Source organism: Pseudophryne corroboree, chromosome 2 (genome assembly GCF_028390025.1).
Source record: "Pseudophryne corroboree isolate aPseCor3 chromosome 2, aPseCor3.hap2, whole genome shotgun sequence".
Taxonomy (NCBI): domain Eukaryota; kingdom Metazoa; phylum Chordata; class Amphibia; order Anura; family Myobatrachidae; genus Pseudophryne; species Pseudophryne corroboree.
In genome coordinates this window covers 862254680-862276034 of record NC_086445.1, presented here as the reverse complement: position 1 = coordinate 862276034, position 21355 = coordinate 862254680, and the positions used below count along the sequence as shown (strand labels likewise).

General features: G+C 43.8%; 1 protein-coding gene across 6 annotated transcripts in view; it reads left to right on the top strand.

Annotated features, from left to right (window-relative positions):
- Positions 1–21355, top strand: part of SPECC1 (sperm antigen with calponin homology and coiled-coil domains 1) — a 1059948-nt gene that overhangs the window by 874486 nt on the left and 164107 nt on the right. For all 6 annotated transcript variants that reach the window (XM_063955878.1, XM_063955877.1, XM_063955880.1 and 3 more), the window contains one exon: positions 2734–2836. In XM_063955878.1, coding sequence (XP_063811948.1) covers positions 2734–2836 — 103 coding nt within the window. The remainder of the gene's footprint in view (positions 1–2733; positions 2837–21355) is intronic.

Below are 21355 nucleotides of genomic sequence, written 5' to 3'. Positions count from 1 at the left end.
AGATGGGATTTAGCTGTGCTTTCCTGTATGCCGTTTTACGGTTTTATCAGTCACGAACACCCTTGGATATAGATAAACATTTAAGAAAAGAAGATGTTAGTGAAATTGAGAAAACACTGTAAAGAACAGGTGTGTGTGTGTGTGTGTGTGTGTGTGTGTATATTTATAAATATATATATATATGTTAATAAAATATATAGAGAGGGCGCCTCATAGCGTAAAACCATCCATTTATTTTTAATAAACAATTTAAAACCAAGGTGCAGCACTGATGATATGTTGCTAGTACTTCTATGTAACCAGTGTGGGCTGGTAACCACACGGCAGAATTGTACAATTGTGACTCTCACGGCAATACCGGGAACACCACTGTAGACAGCCTTGGACTCACGTCTTTGACGGAAAATGACAATTCACATGTTTTCCGCCCCTGACGCATTTTTCTGCTAGGCGAAAATCTGGCCCTGCTGTTGCATAGGGCCAATCCCCATTCGCCCTAAAAATAGTGAAGATCCCTGTTTTTTCGCCTAGGTGAAAAAAACTGAGCTAATTGCATACCCTCGTAGCCTAAAACCTCTTGGGGAAAATGACCTACACAATGGTAAAAACAGCATTGCAATCTATTCATTGGTTTCGGAGTTTATCAAAATCAAACTAACAGATTTTCTCATTGATAAGATGTATAGAGAAAATGTTCATGAACAAAGCGTTATTGAATAATGGTTACTGGAATGTGCTTCTCTTCATTGAATAGATATCAGTCTCAACTGCTAGTCAGATGGAACTTTATTATATTTAATTATAGCTAACATGATGTGCTGCTCAGTGCCATAACTAGGTACTGTATGTGCGGGGTGTGCCACCACACAGAGCGCTGCAGGGTAGGGTGCAGTTGGCAGCACTTGTCAATTATCTGTTTTAATTACTTTCACTTGTAGCTTCCCCCCTTTTTGAAACCCAGCATCTCCTTCCCCCGCCCCTTCTGTTGCTAATACCTATAAACATGCATGAGCTTAACTTGAGAGCTTATTCAGTCACACTGTCATTTATTACATTTCAAAATGCTGACATAACCGGGATTCAAAACCATTGCCTGTGGCATTGCAGTCAGACACTGTATTCGCTGAGCTATCTTCCCATATATAGAAAGCTAGAGAATTCTAACTATTTGAAACGTACCTTGTAGTAAGTGTAACATTGCAGCTGAGCAGATCTGTGTAATGTGTGCCTGTAAGGGATTGGATGTGTGGCTGCATATTAGACAGATCTGCTCAATTGCAATGCTGATCATTTTTTGTACAAAGTGCAAGTAGCTTCAGTTACAAATCTCATAGGTTTTATGCAGGATCAAATAGCTCAATGAGTAGGGTATTTGACTGGAATGTGGTTAGGGGTTTGAATACTGGGTACGGCAGTATATTGAAATGTGTTATTTAATAAAGGGTATTGTAACTGAAGGTAACAACAACCTCTTAAGTGAAGTTCATGAATGTGGTATAAAGAGGGTCTGTGTCCAAATTTTGTCATGCCCCTTCCCCACGAGGGCATGTGCCTTATGTCCTTATTAGAATAATGTGGCTGCGCCAATTCTCTTTCTGGCACAGGGCACCAAAAAGTCCACTTACGGCTCTAGTGCTGCTTCCTACCTTTGGAATTCTTCACGTCTCTATAAAACGTCAAATGTGCTCTCAAGACCTACTCCTTTATCAAACCCAGCCATCTCTTATACGAACTGTCTGTTCCACGCTCTCTGTCTGCCCCTCCCCTTTAGAATGTAGACCAGGGCCCTCCCCCGCTCATGTGGTTTTACTTCTACTCTACACGCCTTGCAACGGCACCTAAACCTCTGTTTCTGCCACCTTAATGCTTTTTTCAGTGTTATGAACGCTGATGCAGAAATATTTATTTACCGGGATCCGGTCTTTAGGTCGACAGTAAGTAGGTCGACACTGTCTGTTGACCACTATTGGTCGACAGTAAGTAGGTTGACATGGTTTCTAGGTCAACAGGGACTGTAGGTCGACATGGCCAAAGGGCGACATGAGTTTTTAAAATTTCTTTCATTATTTGAATTTTTTCATACTTTACGATCCACGTGAACTACAGTTGGGAACAGTAACCCGAAACATGGTGAGCAAAGCGGTGCACTAATTGGGGTTCCCGGGCACTGTACAGAGAAAACGACACCAAAAAAAGTAAAAAAAAACCCCTCATTTTGACCTTTTCTCATGTCGACCGTGAGTCCCTGTCAACCTAGAAACCATGTCGACCTACTTACTGTCGACCAGTATTGGTCGACCTAAGTCTAATCTACCTAACATACCACACCCATCTTGTATTGTATGTTGCTGTTTTCTTGGTTTGCTCATTTGTTTGTGTACTATGTAAGGAGCTGCGGAACTCTTGTGTCACCATATAAATAAAGAAGAAGAAGAATCATTTTTCATATATTACATTGGCTATATATGTCCCTTTTTCTGTGCAGGCAGGCTGGTAGAGGAATCTTGGTCATTCTCTTTCTCCATGGGCCAAAAGTGGTCAGTCCTCCTTTGTTGAAATTTAACGGCTCAATCAAATGGTTTTTTTTCTTTCATATTTTCAGTTGAATCATAAGAAGTCTGTAGTAAGAAATCTATGCTAATCTACACTTTCTTAGTCCATTATGTCAATCCTATTTTTAGCATGGTGGTATTATTACTATGATGATGGTACAACTTTTGTCTCCTCTTTCAGTGTGGAAAGAAAAGACCCCTTAGCTGCCTTAGCCAGAGAATATGGAGGCTCCAAAAGAAATGCTTTGCTGAAATGGTGTCAGAAGAAAACAGAGGGGTATTCGGTGAGTTCTCACTCCTTACATTCAATAACCACTCAGATCTGAAATAAGAGAATCTTTTATATAGAATGTTATCAGTGGCGTAACTAGAAATTTTTCTCCCCCAAGCCAAAAAATTCTTTGGCGCCCATCCCCCCCCACCCCATAATTGGCACTAGTAAAGGGACAAACATGCGCGCGTCGCCAAAAGGGGGCGTGGCTTCGTTTAAATGGGCGTGGCTTCGCGTAAAGGGGCGTGGCATTGCAGGAAAAGACTACCTTATACCCCAGTTTTGCAACCTGCACGCCCAGACGTTAGCCACCACAGGAAAGAAAAATAATCCTGATTCATGCCCCTTACATTATTTGTAATTTTTCCTCCTTATAGTAATGCCCAGTATACATTATGCCGCATACTGCAAAGGCCCTCAGACATTATGCCACACACAATAATGCACATGACACAATATGCACACACTGTAATGCCCCCGACACATTATGCCACACATGCCTGTGACACATTATGACAGGAATCGCAATGCCCGTTATACATTATGCTACACACTGCAATGCCCGATACATTATAGCACATACAATGTCTGTGACACAGTATGACACACCGCAATGATCCTGAGACATTATACCACATACCACAATGCCCGTGATATAGTATACAACACACCGTAATGCCTGACACATTATGCCACACACCGCAATGTCCGTGATACATTATGCCACACACCGTAATGCCCATTACACATTAAGTTCTACAGTAAGGCTTCTAATTACTTTTAAATTACCTGCTCGTTGCCAGGGGTTTCATGCTCTTGGTTCCATGCACAGTGCCAGGGATTTTCATGCTCAGGGTGTCATGCTCGTTGCTAGGGGGTAGTGCTTGTTGCTAGGGCCGTGCTCCCAGTGCCACATATGCCCCCAGTGCCAGATATTCCCCCACAGTGCCATGTACATGCCCCCAGTGCCAAATATACCCCCCCAGTGCCACATATGCCCCCAGTGCCAGGTACATGCCCCAGTGCCAAATATACCCCCCCCCCCCCAGTGCCACATATGCCCCCAGTGCCAGATATTCCCCCACAGTGCCAGGTATATGCCCCCAGTCCCAGATATTCCCCCACAGTGCCAGGTATATGCCCCCAGTGCCAGATATTCCCCCACAGTGCCAGGTATATGCCCCCAGTGCCAGATATTCCCCCACAGTGCCACATATGCCCCCTCAGTGCCTGCTCCCCCCAGTGCCAGATATTCCCCCACAGTGCCAGGTATATGCCCCCAGTGCCAGATATTCCCCCACAGTGCCAGGTATATGCCCCCAGTGCCAGATATTCCCCCACAGTGCCACATATGCCCCCTCAGTGCCTGCTCCCCCCAGTGCCAGATATTCCCCCACAGTGCCAGGTATATGCCCCCAGTGCCAGATATTCCCCCACAGTGCCAGGTATATGCCCCCAGTGCCAGATATTCCCCCACAGTGCCACATATGCCATTATGCCCTCCTCAGTGCCTGCTCCCCCACCCCCGCTCCTTTGTGTTGGAGGGACACGGAGCGCATAGCGCGCGCCTCTTCCGTGTCCCTCCTGGCTCTCCGGCCGGTCTAATAAAGGAAGTGCCGGTTCGTGAGCCAATCAGAGCTCACGAACGGCACTTCCTTTATTAGACCGGCCGGAGAGCCAGGAGGGACACGGAAGAGGCGTGCGCGGTGCCCTCCGGGACCCTCCAACGCAGCAGCGGAGGGAAGGAGACCGCAGATTGACATGCGGACGCTCGTCCGAGAGCGTCCGCATGTCAATCTGTGCTAAGTCAGTGGCGCCCCCGCAGCCCCTCGCCCCCAAGCCACCGCGAGGACTGCGGGGGCAGTAGTTACGCCACTGAATGTTATCATATGCAAGTACATTCCACTGCACAGCAAAATGCAGTGTAAAGTCCAGTTCTGAGCTCACTAGCTATCAGCACGGTTATTCTGCAGGCTCTGCACTAGATTTACTCTGCATATTGTATAAATATCACTAAAGTCTGAATTTGTTTTGCTTAGAAATGTAATTTTCTGCCAATACAGAAATGCAGCACTGCACATAAAGCTGAGTATAAGGAGAACTCCCACAGCTCAGACATTAGACACCAAGTATACACGCATACTTTGTGTGTTTACGCTGTGCATCTGACCACCCAGTTGTAACATACAGCATTTCATCTTGGAGTAGTCCAGCTAGGCAGCTTTTTACAAGATAAAATAATATAATGCAATCAAATACTGTAAAATATATATATATATATATATATATATATATATATATATATATATATAGCGCAATGGGATACTGTAATTGCAATGTTTGGACTATTGGGTAGCTGACATTATTGCTTATATTCTGTACATATAAGGCATACTTCTATTGTAGCCGCAGCACATACCAGCTGCAATCATGTCACTAGAAAGGAAATGATCTATAGGCAAAAATGTGATCAAACGCTGCAGCCGTCTCTGTACCGTGTTAGCGATTGGCGCAAGCATCACAAAGGTGTTATCATAGTGGTTCCCTTTGTTGTTTTAACCAAACAGTAAAGGGGGGATACACATGGAGAGATCCCTGTTTAAAATCTAAGCAATCTGACTAGATTGCTTAGATTTTAAGCAGGGATCTGTCGTGTGTATGCCCCCCAGCGATAGCCGCGCATCGCTATCACCGGTGCTAGCTTGAGCCTGCATGCAGGCTCAATCTAGCTGGTCGCTCACTTCAGCGCTGTGTGAAGTGAGCAGCCCCCCCGTCGTCACCCCCCCTCGATCAGCACATTGCGCTGTGCTGAGTGGGGGGAGAGATGTGTGCTGAGCGGTCTGTATTAAGATCACTCAGCACACATCTCTCCCGTCAGTACCCCCCCTAAACTTTCAAAACTGTTATGTTCTCACTATTGTCTAAAACTATGGGGAGGATTTATCAAAGTTTGGAGAGAGATAAAGTGGAGAGAGATAAAGTACCAACCAATCAGCTCCTTTAATTTTTCAAACACTGCCTGCAAGATGAGAGTTAGGAGCTGATGGGTTAGTCTTTATCTCTGATAAACCTTCCCTTATATATTTAGCTAAAATATAAATAGTGCTTAATACAGAGATAAAGGTCTGTGGGGGTAATTCAGACCTGATCGCTCGCTAGCGTTTTTTGCAGCGCTGCCATCAGGTCAGAACTGCGCATGCACCGCAACACGCAGGCGCATTGCACAAGTACAAAGCGTATCATTGCTGAGCGATGGGTTTTACGAAGAATCCGTTCGCACAGCCGATAGCAAGGAGATTGACAGGAAGAAGGCATTTGTGGGTGTCAACTGACCGTTTTCAGGGAGTGGTTGGAAAAACGCAGGCGTGTCCAAGCGTTTGCAGGGCGGGTGTCTTACGTCAATTCCGGCCCCGGACAGGCTGAAGTGATTGCAGCGGCTGAGTAAGTCCTGGGCAACTCAGAAACTGCACAAAGTTTTTTTGTACCGATTGGCTGCACATGCGATCGCACACTTGCACAGCTAAAGTACACTCCCCAGTGGGCAGCGACTATGCGAAGGCAGGACTGCAAAAAACAGCTAGCGAGCGATCAGGTCTGATTTACCCCCTGTGTCATCTGGTATTAAGGGGGACATGTACTAAGCAGTGATAAAAGTGGAGAAGTGAGCCAGTGGAGAAGTTACCCATGGCAACCAATCAGCATTGACGTAACATTTCTAATTTGCATACTATACAATTGTACGGAGCAGCTGATTGGTTGCCATGGTAAATTTCTCCACTGGCTCACTTCTCCACTTTTATCACTGCTTAGTACATGCACCCCTTAGGGGTTTATTTACTAAGCCTTGGATGGAGATAAAGTACCAGCCAATCAGCTCCAAACTGCCATGTCACATGCTGGGTTTGGAAAATAACAGTTAGGAGCTGGTTGGCTGGTACTTTATCTCCATCCACTTTATCTCCATCCATGAATTAGTACATAGACCCCTATCTCTTGTCTTTAAGGTGTTGTATACTCCAAAAAGTACTAAAAGGCACTTTCTGCACTTCATTTAACGTATGTACAAACATTTAACGACTTGCCTGGCGTGGTTGCATTGTTTGCAACCGCACTAGGTTGTGTGTTATCTTACCTGTTCATAAACAATACGACCAGTCTGAAATGCAGCTGCTGGAAGACAATCTTCTAGCAGCCGCCAATCACAGAGGCACCTCCCGGCTCCTCAGCATCCTTGCACCCTTCCCCAGTGTCTGCCTTGCTGACTATCACTGCTGATCGTTCAGCATGACAGGACCCCCCACCTCGCAACTGCAGAGAGGATCAGCCATCCGGGAATGTAAATGACCACACTTCAGCCCCCTAGTGTGTACCTTGCCTCTGCTCAGATGGTCGTGATGTTCTGATGATCGGTGTTCCGATATTTTGTTTACCGATATTTGAAAACAATATTTTACAAATGTTAAAAAAAAATCTTATTTTTAAATGTTTTAGATAAGTTTTAAATAGATGTTCTTGACCTATTCCAGTCATAAAAAAACCTGACCATTTCTGAGCGGTTTTTGGAAAAATAATTTAGCTGTTAAGTTGTTAAAGGAGTTGGTGTACTTTAATCACTTAACTGACACAGTAGCATGAGATGGTACCTGCTAGGCACCCCCAGGGCATAAAGGGGGAGATGCATCAAGCTTACTAAAGAGTGGAGAAGTTTGTCATAGTAACCAATCAGGTTCTACCTATCATTTTATAGAATTTACTTGATAAATGCTAACTAGATGCTGTTTGGTCGCTGTGGGCAACTTCTCCACTCTTTAGGAGGCTTGATACATCTCCCCCAATGTCAGAGCTGTAACAAGGCTCTGGAGCCCCCTCTGCCGGCCCAGCTTCAAATGCGCATGACATCATGATGTCACACATGGAGCCAGGCTGCCATCACCAGGAAATGCAGCACTGCCCAGAGCATCCTAAGGATGCACAGACTACAAGGTGCATACCTGGAGCATCCAAAGGAAGAGCTGGGCAGCACTGCAGCAGTAATAATGGCTGCAGGGTGCCATTCCAGGCTCCGTTAAATACGTTTTTACATAGATATTATTAACCTAATTAATAATAAAAAGTGAAAATTCATAATAAAATTTTGTGAAATATAACATGACATTTCCAAAAATGGCACCAGTAAAGTGGTTAAGGCTGTGGTTCCCAAATGCGTTCCTCAAGCCACCCCAACAGTGCAGGTTTTACGTCTATCCCTGCTTGTGCACATTTGGTATATTCAAACTGATTAAGGTACAGCACTATTTAAGTCACCTGTGCTTTATCATGTATATTTTTAAAACCTGGACTTCCAACAGTGCCTTAAGGACTGCGTTTGGGAACCACTGGATTAAGGACTAAAATGGCTTCCACTGGGTTAAACATGTACTGGATAAGACTACATTTCATTGCTTCTGGGTAATCAGGTCATCCGAAAAGAAGCTGGGTTGCTAGAAAATGCCCTATAATAGGTTTCCACTGTTAAGAAGAACAGTCTTCTTTATCTAAACCAAGATGAAAGAGAGAGAGGTTGCTGGAAAACTATGCCTAGTCTCCTGTGCACAGTCCAGACCATGCACTGATACTATGTGGTCAATCCTAGTTTGTTAATGGTGTTTGTAGGCAAAGTATACATAAGTGTCAGTTATATGGAGTACTCCATCGTAATTGTTATTGCTCTGGAGAGGGATTTCATAGATTGTTTTTGCCTAGAGCTCTGATCCAGTTAAACACACACATGCTATTAAAGCTGGCTTTTAAGGGTAATTAATCTTTTATATGTTGCCTTTGAAAATTCCAGGCATTTATTTCCAGTTTTGGAAATGTTCAACACTTGTTACTAGTTAATTCAAGTGGACAGCTGTAATAGGTGTGATAATCTGGAAGGGAGAATCATATAACCATTGCACTTGCAGAGGTCAGCATATTGCCTATGTTACATTGATTTTTAAGAGCAAATGCATCACACTTTTAAGTAGCAGAATGCTTAACTTAAGATAAATGCGCATCCAGTTTGATAGAGTTTGCTGCCAAATAAATTGGAGAGAGAATGGATCTTGGAAGTGGTTGCATTTCACACTGAGCGTGTATACACAAGTCAGTCGCAGCTCCGCCTGCAGCTGAAGGGGTATAACTGGGCAGCAATGGGGTGTTTGAGCCTAAGCTAAGCTTAGCGAGGGCATGCAGACAGAATTGTAGGCTGTGCAGAGCTGTGCGTAACCAGGGATCTATTACCGCAAAGGTGGGTGCCATTGCGTCTGACGGCTCTTTGGCCCATATGTGTATGTTGTGTCGCCATCTCTTCAGAAATAACGTTTGACTTCTGGGCACTTTTTGCATTTTTTGTACAAAATAACTGAGATCTTGACATTTGTTTTCACACATCAGACAGTATAGACCCCGAGTTCTTGTCACACCTACATAAATATGCTCTGTGAATGCTGGTCATCTGGAATCCGGTCATGTGACCGGCGCTCGGGATCCTGGTGGTCACCATGCTGATGCCGGGATCCCGAGCAATCAAAAGCCCGACAGTTGGCATGCTGACTAACACGGACTATTCCCAATTGTGGGGAGCGCAAGGGCTTTGTTGCGCTCGGACTAACCCCCAACTCCTCCCCCCCCCCCCCCCCCCCATATCCCGCTGGCATTATGCTGCCGGGATCGGAATGTATGAAGCAGTGAAAAGGGTGTGGAAATGAGCCAGTGATGAAGTTGCCCATGGGAACCAATCAGCTTTGAAGTAACATGTATTAAGTGCATTCTATAAAATTATACTGTAGCAGCTGATTGGTTACCTTGGGCATCTTCTCCACTCTTTTCACTGCTTCATTTATCTACCCCTCATAGCTGCTGATGCTTGCTATAGGAAGGGGAATTAAGCACTCCTATTCCACTAGCATAAAGTAAATATCACCCATAAACAACAACAGAACACTACTACCTAGGGCAGTGGGGTTCTCAAACATTTTTGAGTCACTGCGCCCTTGAGTATCAGAATTGTTTTTGCTGCACCCCTAGGCCAAACGTTTCTTATTGAGAAATTCAGAAAGAAATCTTAAATTAAGTAAATTGTGTTTATATGTCATCCTTAGGTTCAATTATGGGGTAAGGGACAGGATTCACTTCTGTTTGTCCACATATTTTATTATTGTAAGCCACAAGCACTGGTTTTGTCTATTACATTGACCATAAATTATTTTAATTGGTCCTGGAACACCAACCCAGTGCACCCCTGCAAGTATCCTGAGGCACCCCAGGGTCCCTAGTCACACAGTTTGGGATCCACTGACATAGGGGATGGGTTATTATGCATCCTTGCTGTGATGCAAGGTAGTGACTTTCAAGTGAATTGTTTGCTATGAGAGCACCCTTGTTTTAAGAGGTGAATCAATGACCAAAAAAAATAACAGGTGTAAAAAAAAATTGCATGTCGACATCTATAGATTGTAAGCTTGTGAGCAGGGCCTTCCTACATCTATAGCTGTTTGTTATTACCCAGTTTTGTTTTATCATTGTTGTTTCCAGTTGTAAAGCGCAATGGAATATACTGCGCTGTATAAGTAACTATAAATAAATACATTATTAACCGTATATACCCAAAAGTGCTGTAATTTCTATACTGTATTATACAAGTACACAAATTGGTCCATTTTCTGTGCTTCTATTAACATATTATCTACCAACAGTATTGCTATAGATTGAATCTTAGCTGCACCTCTTGAAGAGAACCGCCCAGCAAGAGTTCTATCTAACAATATGTATCCTGATTTGACTCAACATGGCGCTTTAGTAGACACAGTTTGATGGCTTCCTCTAATACCCCTTTCAGACCGCCAGCTTGTAACCAGGGTTATTGCACATGAATGCGTATAACCCGTGTTGCTGTGCGGTCTGAAAGAGCCCAGGGGAAATATCCCGGGTCGAGCAACCCGGTATTTCAACCCTGGTAGTGACAAGGGTTGAACACGTTTTCAAACCCGGTCGCTGAGCGGTGTGAATGGGTTGCTGGGTCGATGCGACTTGTTTCCTGTTCACACTGAATGGACAGGCAGCGCTTGGGGATCATCTGATCTTGAAAACGCCACCCCCACATGCGTCACCGGTGACGTCACCAAATCGGCAATATGGCGGGCTAGAGACGCCAGTGTAAAGGGATTGCTCCTGGGTGCGACCCGCCAATAGCGGTGTGAAAGGGATATTAGTTTGTCACATACTGTATGTGGTCTATCAAAAAATATCATGAAATACAGGTATAGTAAAACAATATTTTCATATAAAAATGTTTACAATACAAATTGCATTTAATATGTACGCCCCAAATAGCTGGAGATCTGATACCACTTTTTCTACTTCATGGTATTCTGCTACTTTTTGTACCGTCCTAGACATAATGCAAGCTTGTATCAAATGCAGCTTTATAGAATTGTGGACACAGATTTTAAACACCCAACATGTTTCCTCACTGTTGACTTCATCGGTTGTGGTGCAAAATAAGAAAGCATGGTAACCTCCAAAAGATTTTTTTTTTTAATAACAAGTAAAACTCAGAAAATTAGAATATCATGCAAAAGTTCATTTATTTCAGTAATTCATCTTAAATGGTGAAACATATATTATATAGACTCATTACAGTGTGGCGTGGCATGGATTCTATCAGCCTGTGGCACTGCTGAGGTGTTATGGAAGACCAGGATGCATCAATAGCGGCATTCGGCTCTTCTGCATTGTTCGGTCTCATGTCTCTCATCTTTCTCTTGCCCAAAGCAAGTACTGAGTACATATGCATGATTATACTTTTCAGAGGGCAGACATTTCTGTATTTAAAATACTTTTTTTTATTGATTTTATGTAATACAGGTTGAGTATCCCTTATCCAAAATGCTTGGGACAAGAGGTATTTTGGATATGGGATTTTTCCGTATTTTGGAATAATTGCATACCATAATGAGATATCATTGTGATGGGACCTAAATCTAAGCACAGAATGCATTTATGTTACATATACACCTTATACACGCAGCCTGAAGGTCATTTTAGACAATATTTTTTATAACTTTGTGCATTAAACAAAGTGTGTCTACATTCACACAATTCATTCATGTTTCATTTACACCTTATACACACAGCCTAAAGGTCATTTAATACAATAATTTTAATAACTTTGTGTATTAAACAAAGTTTGTGTACATTGAGCCATCAAAAAACAAAGGTTTCACTATCTCACTCTCACTCAAAAAAGTCCGTATTTCGGAATATTCCGTATTTTGGAATATATGGATATGGGATACTCAACCTGTATTCTCATTTTCTGAGAATTTGAATTTGGGGTTTTCTTAAGCTGTAAACCACAATCATCAAAATTATAACAAATAAAGCCTTGAAATATCTCACTTTGCATGTGATGAGTCTATATAATATATTAGTTTCACATTTTAAGTTGAATTACTGAAATAAATGAACTTTTGCACGATATTCGAATTTTCTGAGTTTCACCTATACAGTATAAGAATAACACACCATATGGCAGGTAATCAATCACTGGTGGATAAAGTGTGTGACAACTTCCATCTCTTTTTTAACAGAGTATCTAAGTATCTAAAGTACATCATGCAGTATTATAGTTTTTTAAACGTGCAAATCTCCAGTGTGCAGGTCAGCAACCAAGTGGTCACCAGTGTGCAGGTCAGCAACCAAGTGGTCACCAGTGTGCAGGTCAGCAACCAAGTGGTCACCAGTGTGCAGGTCAGCAACCAAGTGGTCACCAGTGTGCAGGTCAGCAACCAAGTGGTCACCAGCGTGCAGGTCAGTAACCAAGTGGTCACCAGTGTGCAGGTCAGTAACCAAGTGGTCACCATTGTGCATGTCAGCAAACTAGAGGTCACAAGTGGTCACCACTGAGATATGTATAAATAAATAATTTATTTTTGGAGGTTACCATACTTTCCCATTTTGCACCACCCCTGCTGTAGTCGACAATGACAAAACGCTCTGGGTGTTTGAAATCTTTGTCCACATTACTGTAAAGTCGGACTGAGGCACAGGTGCGGGAGAGCACTTGCCGCCTGCAGGGATTCCGGAGGTATCTCCTTTAAAATCCTTCTACTACCGCAGGGTCCTGTGTCCTCCTCCTATCTTCAGTTCAGTCATAGCTGGCTGTATCTCCTTCACAGTTTCATTAGTAGGAGGAGGTGTGGCTATGGTCCCGGGATGTCCCAGCCTGGCCACGCCTCCTTCCAGTAATGCATTTGTGAAGGACAGAACATAACATAGGAGGAGGACACAGCACTCTGTGGTAGCAGACTGTTTTTAAAAGAGATGCCGCCCCTATGGATCCAGAGGTAAGCTCTCATCCTCACAGGGGTGAGGGGCTAAAAAGGGAGAGGAGGCCGGCACCATGGGGGCGCCAGAATAATTTTTTCTATGCACCCCCAACCTAAAAAACATTCTGACGCCCCTGCTGTAAAGCCACATTTGATACAAGCTTGCATTCTTTCTAGGACAAAACAAAAAGTAGTAACATTCCATCAGGCAGGAAAAGTGATATCAAATCTCCAGCTATTTGGTTTCATATATATTAATTGTGATTTGTATTGTAAATATTTTTTATATGAAAATCTTGTTTTAAGAAATGATATGATACTGTTCTAGATGTCAATGTGCTACAGTTGGGTACATTTTAATTAATAATGTACCATCATGCATGAAACTAACACATTATTTGTAAGTTAGACCATATATGTGGCAATCTAAGAGGTAGCCATCACACTGTCTAATAAAGCGCCCTTTTGATTCAAATTAGGTTATGTATTATATAAGAGTTAGTCTGATTGGGGTGTGTGCTAGTTTTCAATGGAGTTCCATTTTAACTAACGCTGTGCTCGTGTGTTCTACAGTCACATTGAATGAAAAGAAGGGTTGGGTGTGAAAGCGGACAGGCTTTAGTTTATACTGTGTACTCTTTATAGCTGCTGTGTTTGTATACACACTTTTATCATAGCCCGAGGATGTACAGCCACATTTATGTCACTTTTATACAGCTGCGTGAGTTTTCATGTCTGGCTGCAGCATATAGATAAATATTTCAGGGGCAGGAAGTATAGCATGACATATGTAAGAGGTTACTGTGGGAAGACGGCTATATGGATAGAACCCACGTATTGGTGTTTCTTGCAAACAAACAGGATGCTTTTTATGTCCTGCTTTAGAGTTATCTCATCACAGGCTGCGTGTGGAAAAAGGCATCCCGGCTTTCCTGACAAGGCATGCATATGTCGCATCCCGGGGGAACGACACGCTCTGCCAGACGTGTTTCACATCAGGTGTTGTTCATGCTCAAAAAGCCTTCCACAACAAAGGGACATTTATATTAAAATATTATTTATTTTATTTAAAAAAAAATACAGCATGTTTATGCTTTCTCATATCCAGGACAATGTAAGTAAGCAAGGGCAAGCCCCAGTCACAGGCTTAGCCAGAACATTGTGGGCCCCATAGCAACATTTTGAAGGGACCCCAATCCCAATGCTTCTAGAGAGACACTTCTCTGCCGCAGTTGTTAATTTTATGCCCTATAGTAGTGCCCTAGTTCATTTTATACCACACTACAATGAGCAGGTCCAGGGGCATACCTAGATATATTGCAGGCCCCAAGGAGAAAGTTTGAAAGGACCCCTACGTACCACCCAATGGCGAACAATGTATATAACACATGTAACTATTACAGGGAAGGTGGGCCCCTCTCAGCTCTGGGCCCCATAGCCGCTGCACTGCCTGCACCTATGGTAGCTACGCCCTTGGCCTCAGTCACTTTATTCATCCAAAGTACTTCATTCTGAGTACCCCTTGGCAGCCCGGTTGTATTGCTTGCACCCATAAAATTTACAAAGAAAAACATTTAGAATTACAATTGCTAATAGACGCTGCTGTGTACTTTAAAAAAAACAATAAATGTGTTATAAACAAGATTTTTGACAAAAAAAATTGCACGTTTTTCACATATAGTGTAAAAGTGGCAATAAAAGTATAGGCCACATATGTTTTCTTATTCATTTTCAATTATATGTTGGATACCATAGTCACAAGTTCTGCAAAACACTCTAGACTTAAAACTAATGCCGCTTTAAATTTTGAGGCCAAACCAGACAAAACAACAGCTTTGCAACTGTACACCTAATTGTGGGACAGTACCTAATGCAGCTGATGACAAGAAAATTGTCAAGGATTTCAACAAATTACAGGAGAAGTGTTTCTTAAGTACTGAACCTATGAAAGGGGAGCAAGAGCTGGTGACTGTCTCAGCTATTGTAGGCTGCTGGGATAACTGAACTTCGGGTCATAGAGCATCAACAAGCATGTCTGTCATAGATGTTTGCCAAAACCTGTCCTACATCTCCAATCCACAGCCATTACTGAAGTTTTTTCACGTATCCTTGAACGTCACAGCTGGTGCTCTTGAAAGAATTCATACCACCGGTTGACAGCCGCTGTTCTACAATGTAATTTAGATTATTTTTTTTTTGTTAAATTATAATACACGCTGACACAAAACAATAGCCAAGAATGGCAAAGTTTTTGGAGTCTGAGCACTTAGTCAATTGGGCAGGGACTATACAACAGGTAGCCAATCAGATCCTTGAAACTTCCACAGCCGCTGAATGTGTTGAGGAGATGTGTGAGAGGCAGTGACTTGTCCATCTGTGTGACTGTATAATTGTGGATATTGCTTTAATATGTGAGGAAGGGGATGTAGGCAAGTGGGAATTCACAGACTGTTTTAGTAACATGGTCCCTCAACAGCACAGTCTAGTGATGAGATTCTCCAATGATGTGGTGAAGATTGGGGTGTCAGACACACCACTATATGACTCAAAGTTTATACATTAAACTTGTTGATGGTAATTATTATTACTTTGGTGATACTTGACCTTTAAAAATAACTTTAGTGTAGGTAGAGATGGGAGGCCCGATTCAGACCTGATGGCTGTTGTGCGATTTAGTAAGGCGGACAAATATCAATATACTGCGCATGCGTATGGATTGTAGTCCACACGTGCGAGGACAAACTGCGAAAAAATCCATCAACTTTTTTGATCGCTAGGCGTACATAAGTTGATTGAGAGGAAGCCGACGACTGGGAGTAGTAACTGCCCGTTTTCTAGGAGTGTCAGCAAAAATGAAGGCATTCCCAAGCATTTTCAGGGAGGATGTGTGATTTCCGCTCGAGGCCTGATCAGCCTGATTTTATTGCACTGTAGGAGTAGGTCCTGGGATATGCACAGACTGGAAAAATCATTTGATGGTGAGTTGCGAATGGATTTGCAGCAGGCACGCCAATGCCAAGATTTTCACAAAGTATACGCAGACTTGCACGGGGCAGGTTTTACTCTGTCTGGGCGGTAACTATCTGATCGCAAACCTCTGCAAATTCGCAGAGAAGCGATCAGGTCTGAATTACTCCCGGGGAGTCTTGTTGTCTGACTACTCGAGGGTGGTGATGGATATATTTCTGTATACTTTCATTACTAAATTTTGCAGGCTTCTCTGCTCAGCCAATTACTTCACATAGCAGACATCAGCTAAGCTAAGTACACCATGTCAGTTTCCTGTTTGTCTGAATGCATTAAGAATCTGTCTGGAGCAAGTGCTGGAAACTGTTATTGGACATATTATTTACCAGAAGTGAGAACCAGTACATTCTCAGCGGTGTAGTATGAGTTGCCGGTGGCCATGCCCCGGCGGCCAGCATACCGGCGTCGGGATCCCGACCGCCGGTTTGCCGACAGCGGGGAGAGCGCAAATGAGCCACTTGCAGGCTCGCTGCACTCGCCACGCTGTGGGCACGGTGCGCGCACCACCCTATCTATTCTCCTTCCAGGGGATTCGTGGACCCCCAAGAGGGAGAAAAGGTGTCGGTATGCCGGTTGTCGGGATTCCGGCGCCGGTATACTGTGCACCGGGATACCAACAACCGGTATACTGAATACCACCCCATTCTCAGTAATGTTTGTTCAGTCCATACAATGGTGATCTCTGCTTTAATTATACTATAGAATCATTAGCACAAGCCTGTCATCTCCATGTAACTCATTAGACAGGAATTAACTTGTGGAAGCACCCTTCTGTGCCTAAAGTTAAGTGCCCTACACACTGGGCGATATGTGCGGCCGATATGAACAATCTTAGTAATGAACGAGAAATTGTTCTTATCTTTCAGTGTGTAGGCACCAACGATGAACGATGTGCGGCCCCGTGGTCGTTCATCGTTGGTGCCGGCTCGTTCATACCTGCAAGCCAGTATGGACAATACCGTCCATATTAGCATGCAGGGATATGGGGTGGGTGATGTCAGGGAGTGAAGAAACTGAAATCTAAATTGCAGTGTAGAAATAAATCAGCCAGTATATACCATGCACAGAAACAATATAAAGCATTCCAAATCTAGCTCTCTCTGGACATGTTACATGTGCCCAACCTGCAGTGCAACATGGTTTTGCCCAATTGCTAATTTTTTTGTTTGCTAACAAGTCTGAATAACCCCCTTAGTCTTCAAGGATACCTAACAGTTCATGTTTTTCAGATCTCCTAGCTGGTGCACATTACTAATACCCGTTTCACACCGCAAACCCGGGTCCGACCCAGTATTTTGAACCCGTGTCGGACACGGGGCAGACCGTTTCACACTACACTTTCAACCCGGGTTATTGCAGGGTTGGCTCCTTTTAACTCAACCCGGGTCAGCAATTAAAACACCATGGATGTCATTTTAAATGGACTCTTTTTGGCTCAGAAAGATGAGGTGTCAGAATGGGACAAAATGAGAGGGTGGGGACAGCTCACAGCATTACAGGAATCATGGCTGACAGAGCTATGTTTTTATATACAATTACATCTTTAACTGCTCCAGTAACATACCTCCCAAGTGTCCTGAATTTCGTGGAACTGTCCCACCTGCGGCCCGCAGTGTCCCGCGGTGGGGGGGCAGTTGGGAGGCTAGAAGGGGGCATGCCAGCAGCTCAGTGAGCGCTGGGCATGCCCCCTCAGTGACGGTACTAGGGGTCCGTGACTTGTGATCGCAGCTCTGCCACAAGACCATGGGGGTCATTCTGAGATGATCGCACGCTGGCAACTTTTTGCAGCACTGCGATCAGATAGTCGCCACCTATAGCGGAGTGTATTTTCGCTTTGCATCAGAACTGTACAAAAACAGTTTGTGCAGTTTCTGAGAAGCTCTGGACTTAATCAGCCGCTGCGATCACTTCAGTCTTTTTGGTCCCGGAATTGACGTCGGACACCCGCCCTGCAAACACTTTGCATGCCTGCGTTTTCCCAAACACTCCCAGAAAATGGTCAGTTGACACCCATAAACGCCCTCTTTCTGTCAATCACCTTGCGATCAAATGTGCGAATGTATTCTTCGATAAATCCATCACCCAGCACCGATCCTCTTTGTACCCGTACGACACGCCGAGTTTTAACCTGATCGCAGTGCTGCAAAAAGTTGCTAGTGAGCGATCAACTCGGAATGACCCCCCCCATGACCCTTTCATATAGGCTACGCCCCCTTTTCGGGCACGCCCTAAGGTCCCTCTTCGTACTTTTAATAAGTTGGGAGGTATGCAGTAAGCTGCCTAGCAATCTCTGCTTCACCCCTAATTATTAACAGCTCTAATTCTTAATGTTCTCTATTCTTTCCTGTGTAGCAGGGGTCAGGCTGCTGCCATCATCAAGGCACACAAAGAACAGCCAATCAGCACTTTTACATGAATGCCGGGTTGAATAACCCGGGTTGGACACTTTAGACTGCACATTGACCGTGTATAATACCCCTTTCACACCGCACAAATAACCCGGTATCGACCCGGCATATTGCCGGGTCGGCGTGCGGTGTGAAAGGGGCATTGCCGGAATCGCGGTGTCGCCTGACCCGGCAATTCAACCCGGGTATAAAGCAGTGTTATACCCGGGTTGAATACCGGATCAGTGGCTGCGTAAATGGTCTCCCGGGTCGATGCGACCCAGGACTCGTTTACTAGATAGGGAGAGGCGACGCGGAGGTGAGCTCATCTCCCAGCGCAACCTCCGCACCCGCCGCCGGCTCCGCCCCCCCACTGCTATGGCAACCTGCCCAGCTTATTGCCAGGTCGGGGAAGCCAGCAGCAGCTGCCAATGCCGGATCCCACCCGCTTCCAATTCCCGGGTGGGATCCGGCATTGGCAGTGTGAAAGGGGTATAACACTGCTTTCATACTGGGTTGAAATGCAGGGTTACTCGACACGGGATATTTAAAAGTAGTGCTTTTAGACTGCACCTTGGCCCGGGTTGAGCTGGCTCGACCCGGCAATATCCCGGGTTATATTTGCGGTGTGAAAGGGGTATAACGAACACATTTTAAAAGATATTATAAAACACAAAAAGGTTTGACCCAACAAGGTTGAAGTCAAAGTTATTAGTTTACATGTAATAATTCTCAAATAGATTACTAGGTAATGTGTATCAAATTAAATTTACCAAAGCCACAATAAGACACTGAAACTTAAATAAAGAACAATAGTGTCTAGTATGGAAACTTGTTGCAACATACAGTACTATATGTGGTCTGAAATTGTGTAAAGAATGATTTTGATAGAATAATAAGTATCCTAAGGCGAAAGTAAGTACAATGTATTGAATATGTGTAGGGTCCAAATAGTGTTTAGACATCAGGCACAAATGCAGTATAAAGTAGATAAATTTTAGATCCTCCCCAGCATAGTTTTGGTGGGATATCCGCTGCACGCTATATGTCAGGGTACAGTGAATGAAGCATGAGCAGATCTCCTCTCAATACCTGGTGGTATAAAAAAGAAAGTAGGCATCTGCGGTTAGATCTGCCGCTGGCATGAGTCTGATACAGTGTAGTGTGGACTGACACGGGATAGTCACAATGAGTGTGTCTGAAAATAGGAGATAAAGTGAAGTGATATGAGAAGAAACCAAAGGGTGCTGCTTCCTGCTGTTTGTGGTGTATCTACAGTGGACAGCCAGAGCCGGCCATAGGCATAGGCAAACTAGGCAATTGCCTAGGGCATTTGATATGCCTAGGGGCATCATCAGCTTCTGCTGATTAAAATGATTTGCGACATGCCTATATTCTGTGTGCAGCATTTCATATGCAGATACAGCCACAGTCTCACACAGTATATAGGCATGCTGCATATCATTTTAATCAGCAGAAGCTGCTTGTGCATCCTAGCCACATAGCAATGCATTTTAATTAAAAAAAAGGTGCCCGGCTTTAGCATTGATGCAAGATATATGAGGACACATCTGTATCCAAGCAGAGGCAGAGGTCACAGTGTTAGTGGCAGTGTGAGTGCTGTGTGCATGTGAGTGGGTTGGTTGTGCAGTAGTGTTCGGAATATGTGTAAGGAGCATTATGTGTGTCATGTAAAAATGCATTAATAATGTGAAACATATGTGTAAAGGGCCACTATGTGTGTCATTATGTGTATAAGGGCATTAATAATGTGCAACATATGTGTAACAGGGTACTACTGTATGTGTGTCATTATGTGTATAGGGGCACTAATAATGTGCAGCAAATGTGTAGGGGGCACTATGTGTGTCATTATGTGTATAAGGGCATTAATAATGTGCGCCATATGTGTAAGGGACATTATGTGTAAAAGGGCATTAATAAAGGTTGTCATAATGTGTAAGGCGCATTATGTTTATAAGGACATTAATGTGTCTCATATGTGTAAGGGGCATTACTGTGTGGAATTGTGTATAAATGCATTACTAATGTGTGGCATTATGTGTATAAGGTGCTCTACTATGGGGCGTTGCATATAGAAAGGGAACTACTGTGTCATCTAATGTGAATAAAGAGCAATAAGGTGTGGTGTAATGTGAATAAGGAGCAATTCAGTGTGATGTAATGTGAATAAGGGGATCTACTGTGAGGAGTAACGTTTATAAGGTAAAGTGATACTACTGTGGGATGTAATATGAATTATGGACACTATCGCAAGATAAAATGTGAATAAAGTTGCAGTGCTGTGTGGCGTAATTGGAATTGGGGTTACTATTGTGTGGCCATGCCCCTTCCCAGCAAGAAGATGCCCCTTTTTGGGCTGTGCGTCAAATGTGCGTACTGTTCCTATTTAAAATATAGGAGGTACAAGGACTGCTATGGGTGAGGGGTGACGGTGCTGGGAAAGGGGTGCAAGGTCAGAGGCAGAACCAGCGGTGGTGCTAGGGGGCACCAGCCAAAATTTTGCCTAGGGCATCATATTGGTTAGGGCCGGCTCTGTGGACAGCAGGTGAGTGGACCAGAGTAGAGTCCCCATATCAGAGCAGTGTAGAACAGGAGAGCCTGTGTGACATATAGTATCTCTCCTGTAACCTGTTGTAATAAAACAGTGCAGGGTGAAAGCAGGGGAAATACTGTACAGACTAACCCTGAAAAGATAATACCTGTAGGATCTCTGAGTCAGTGCTGCCGGATGAGTACACCATA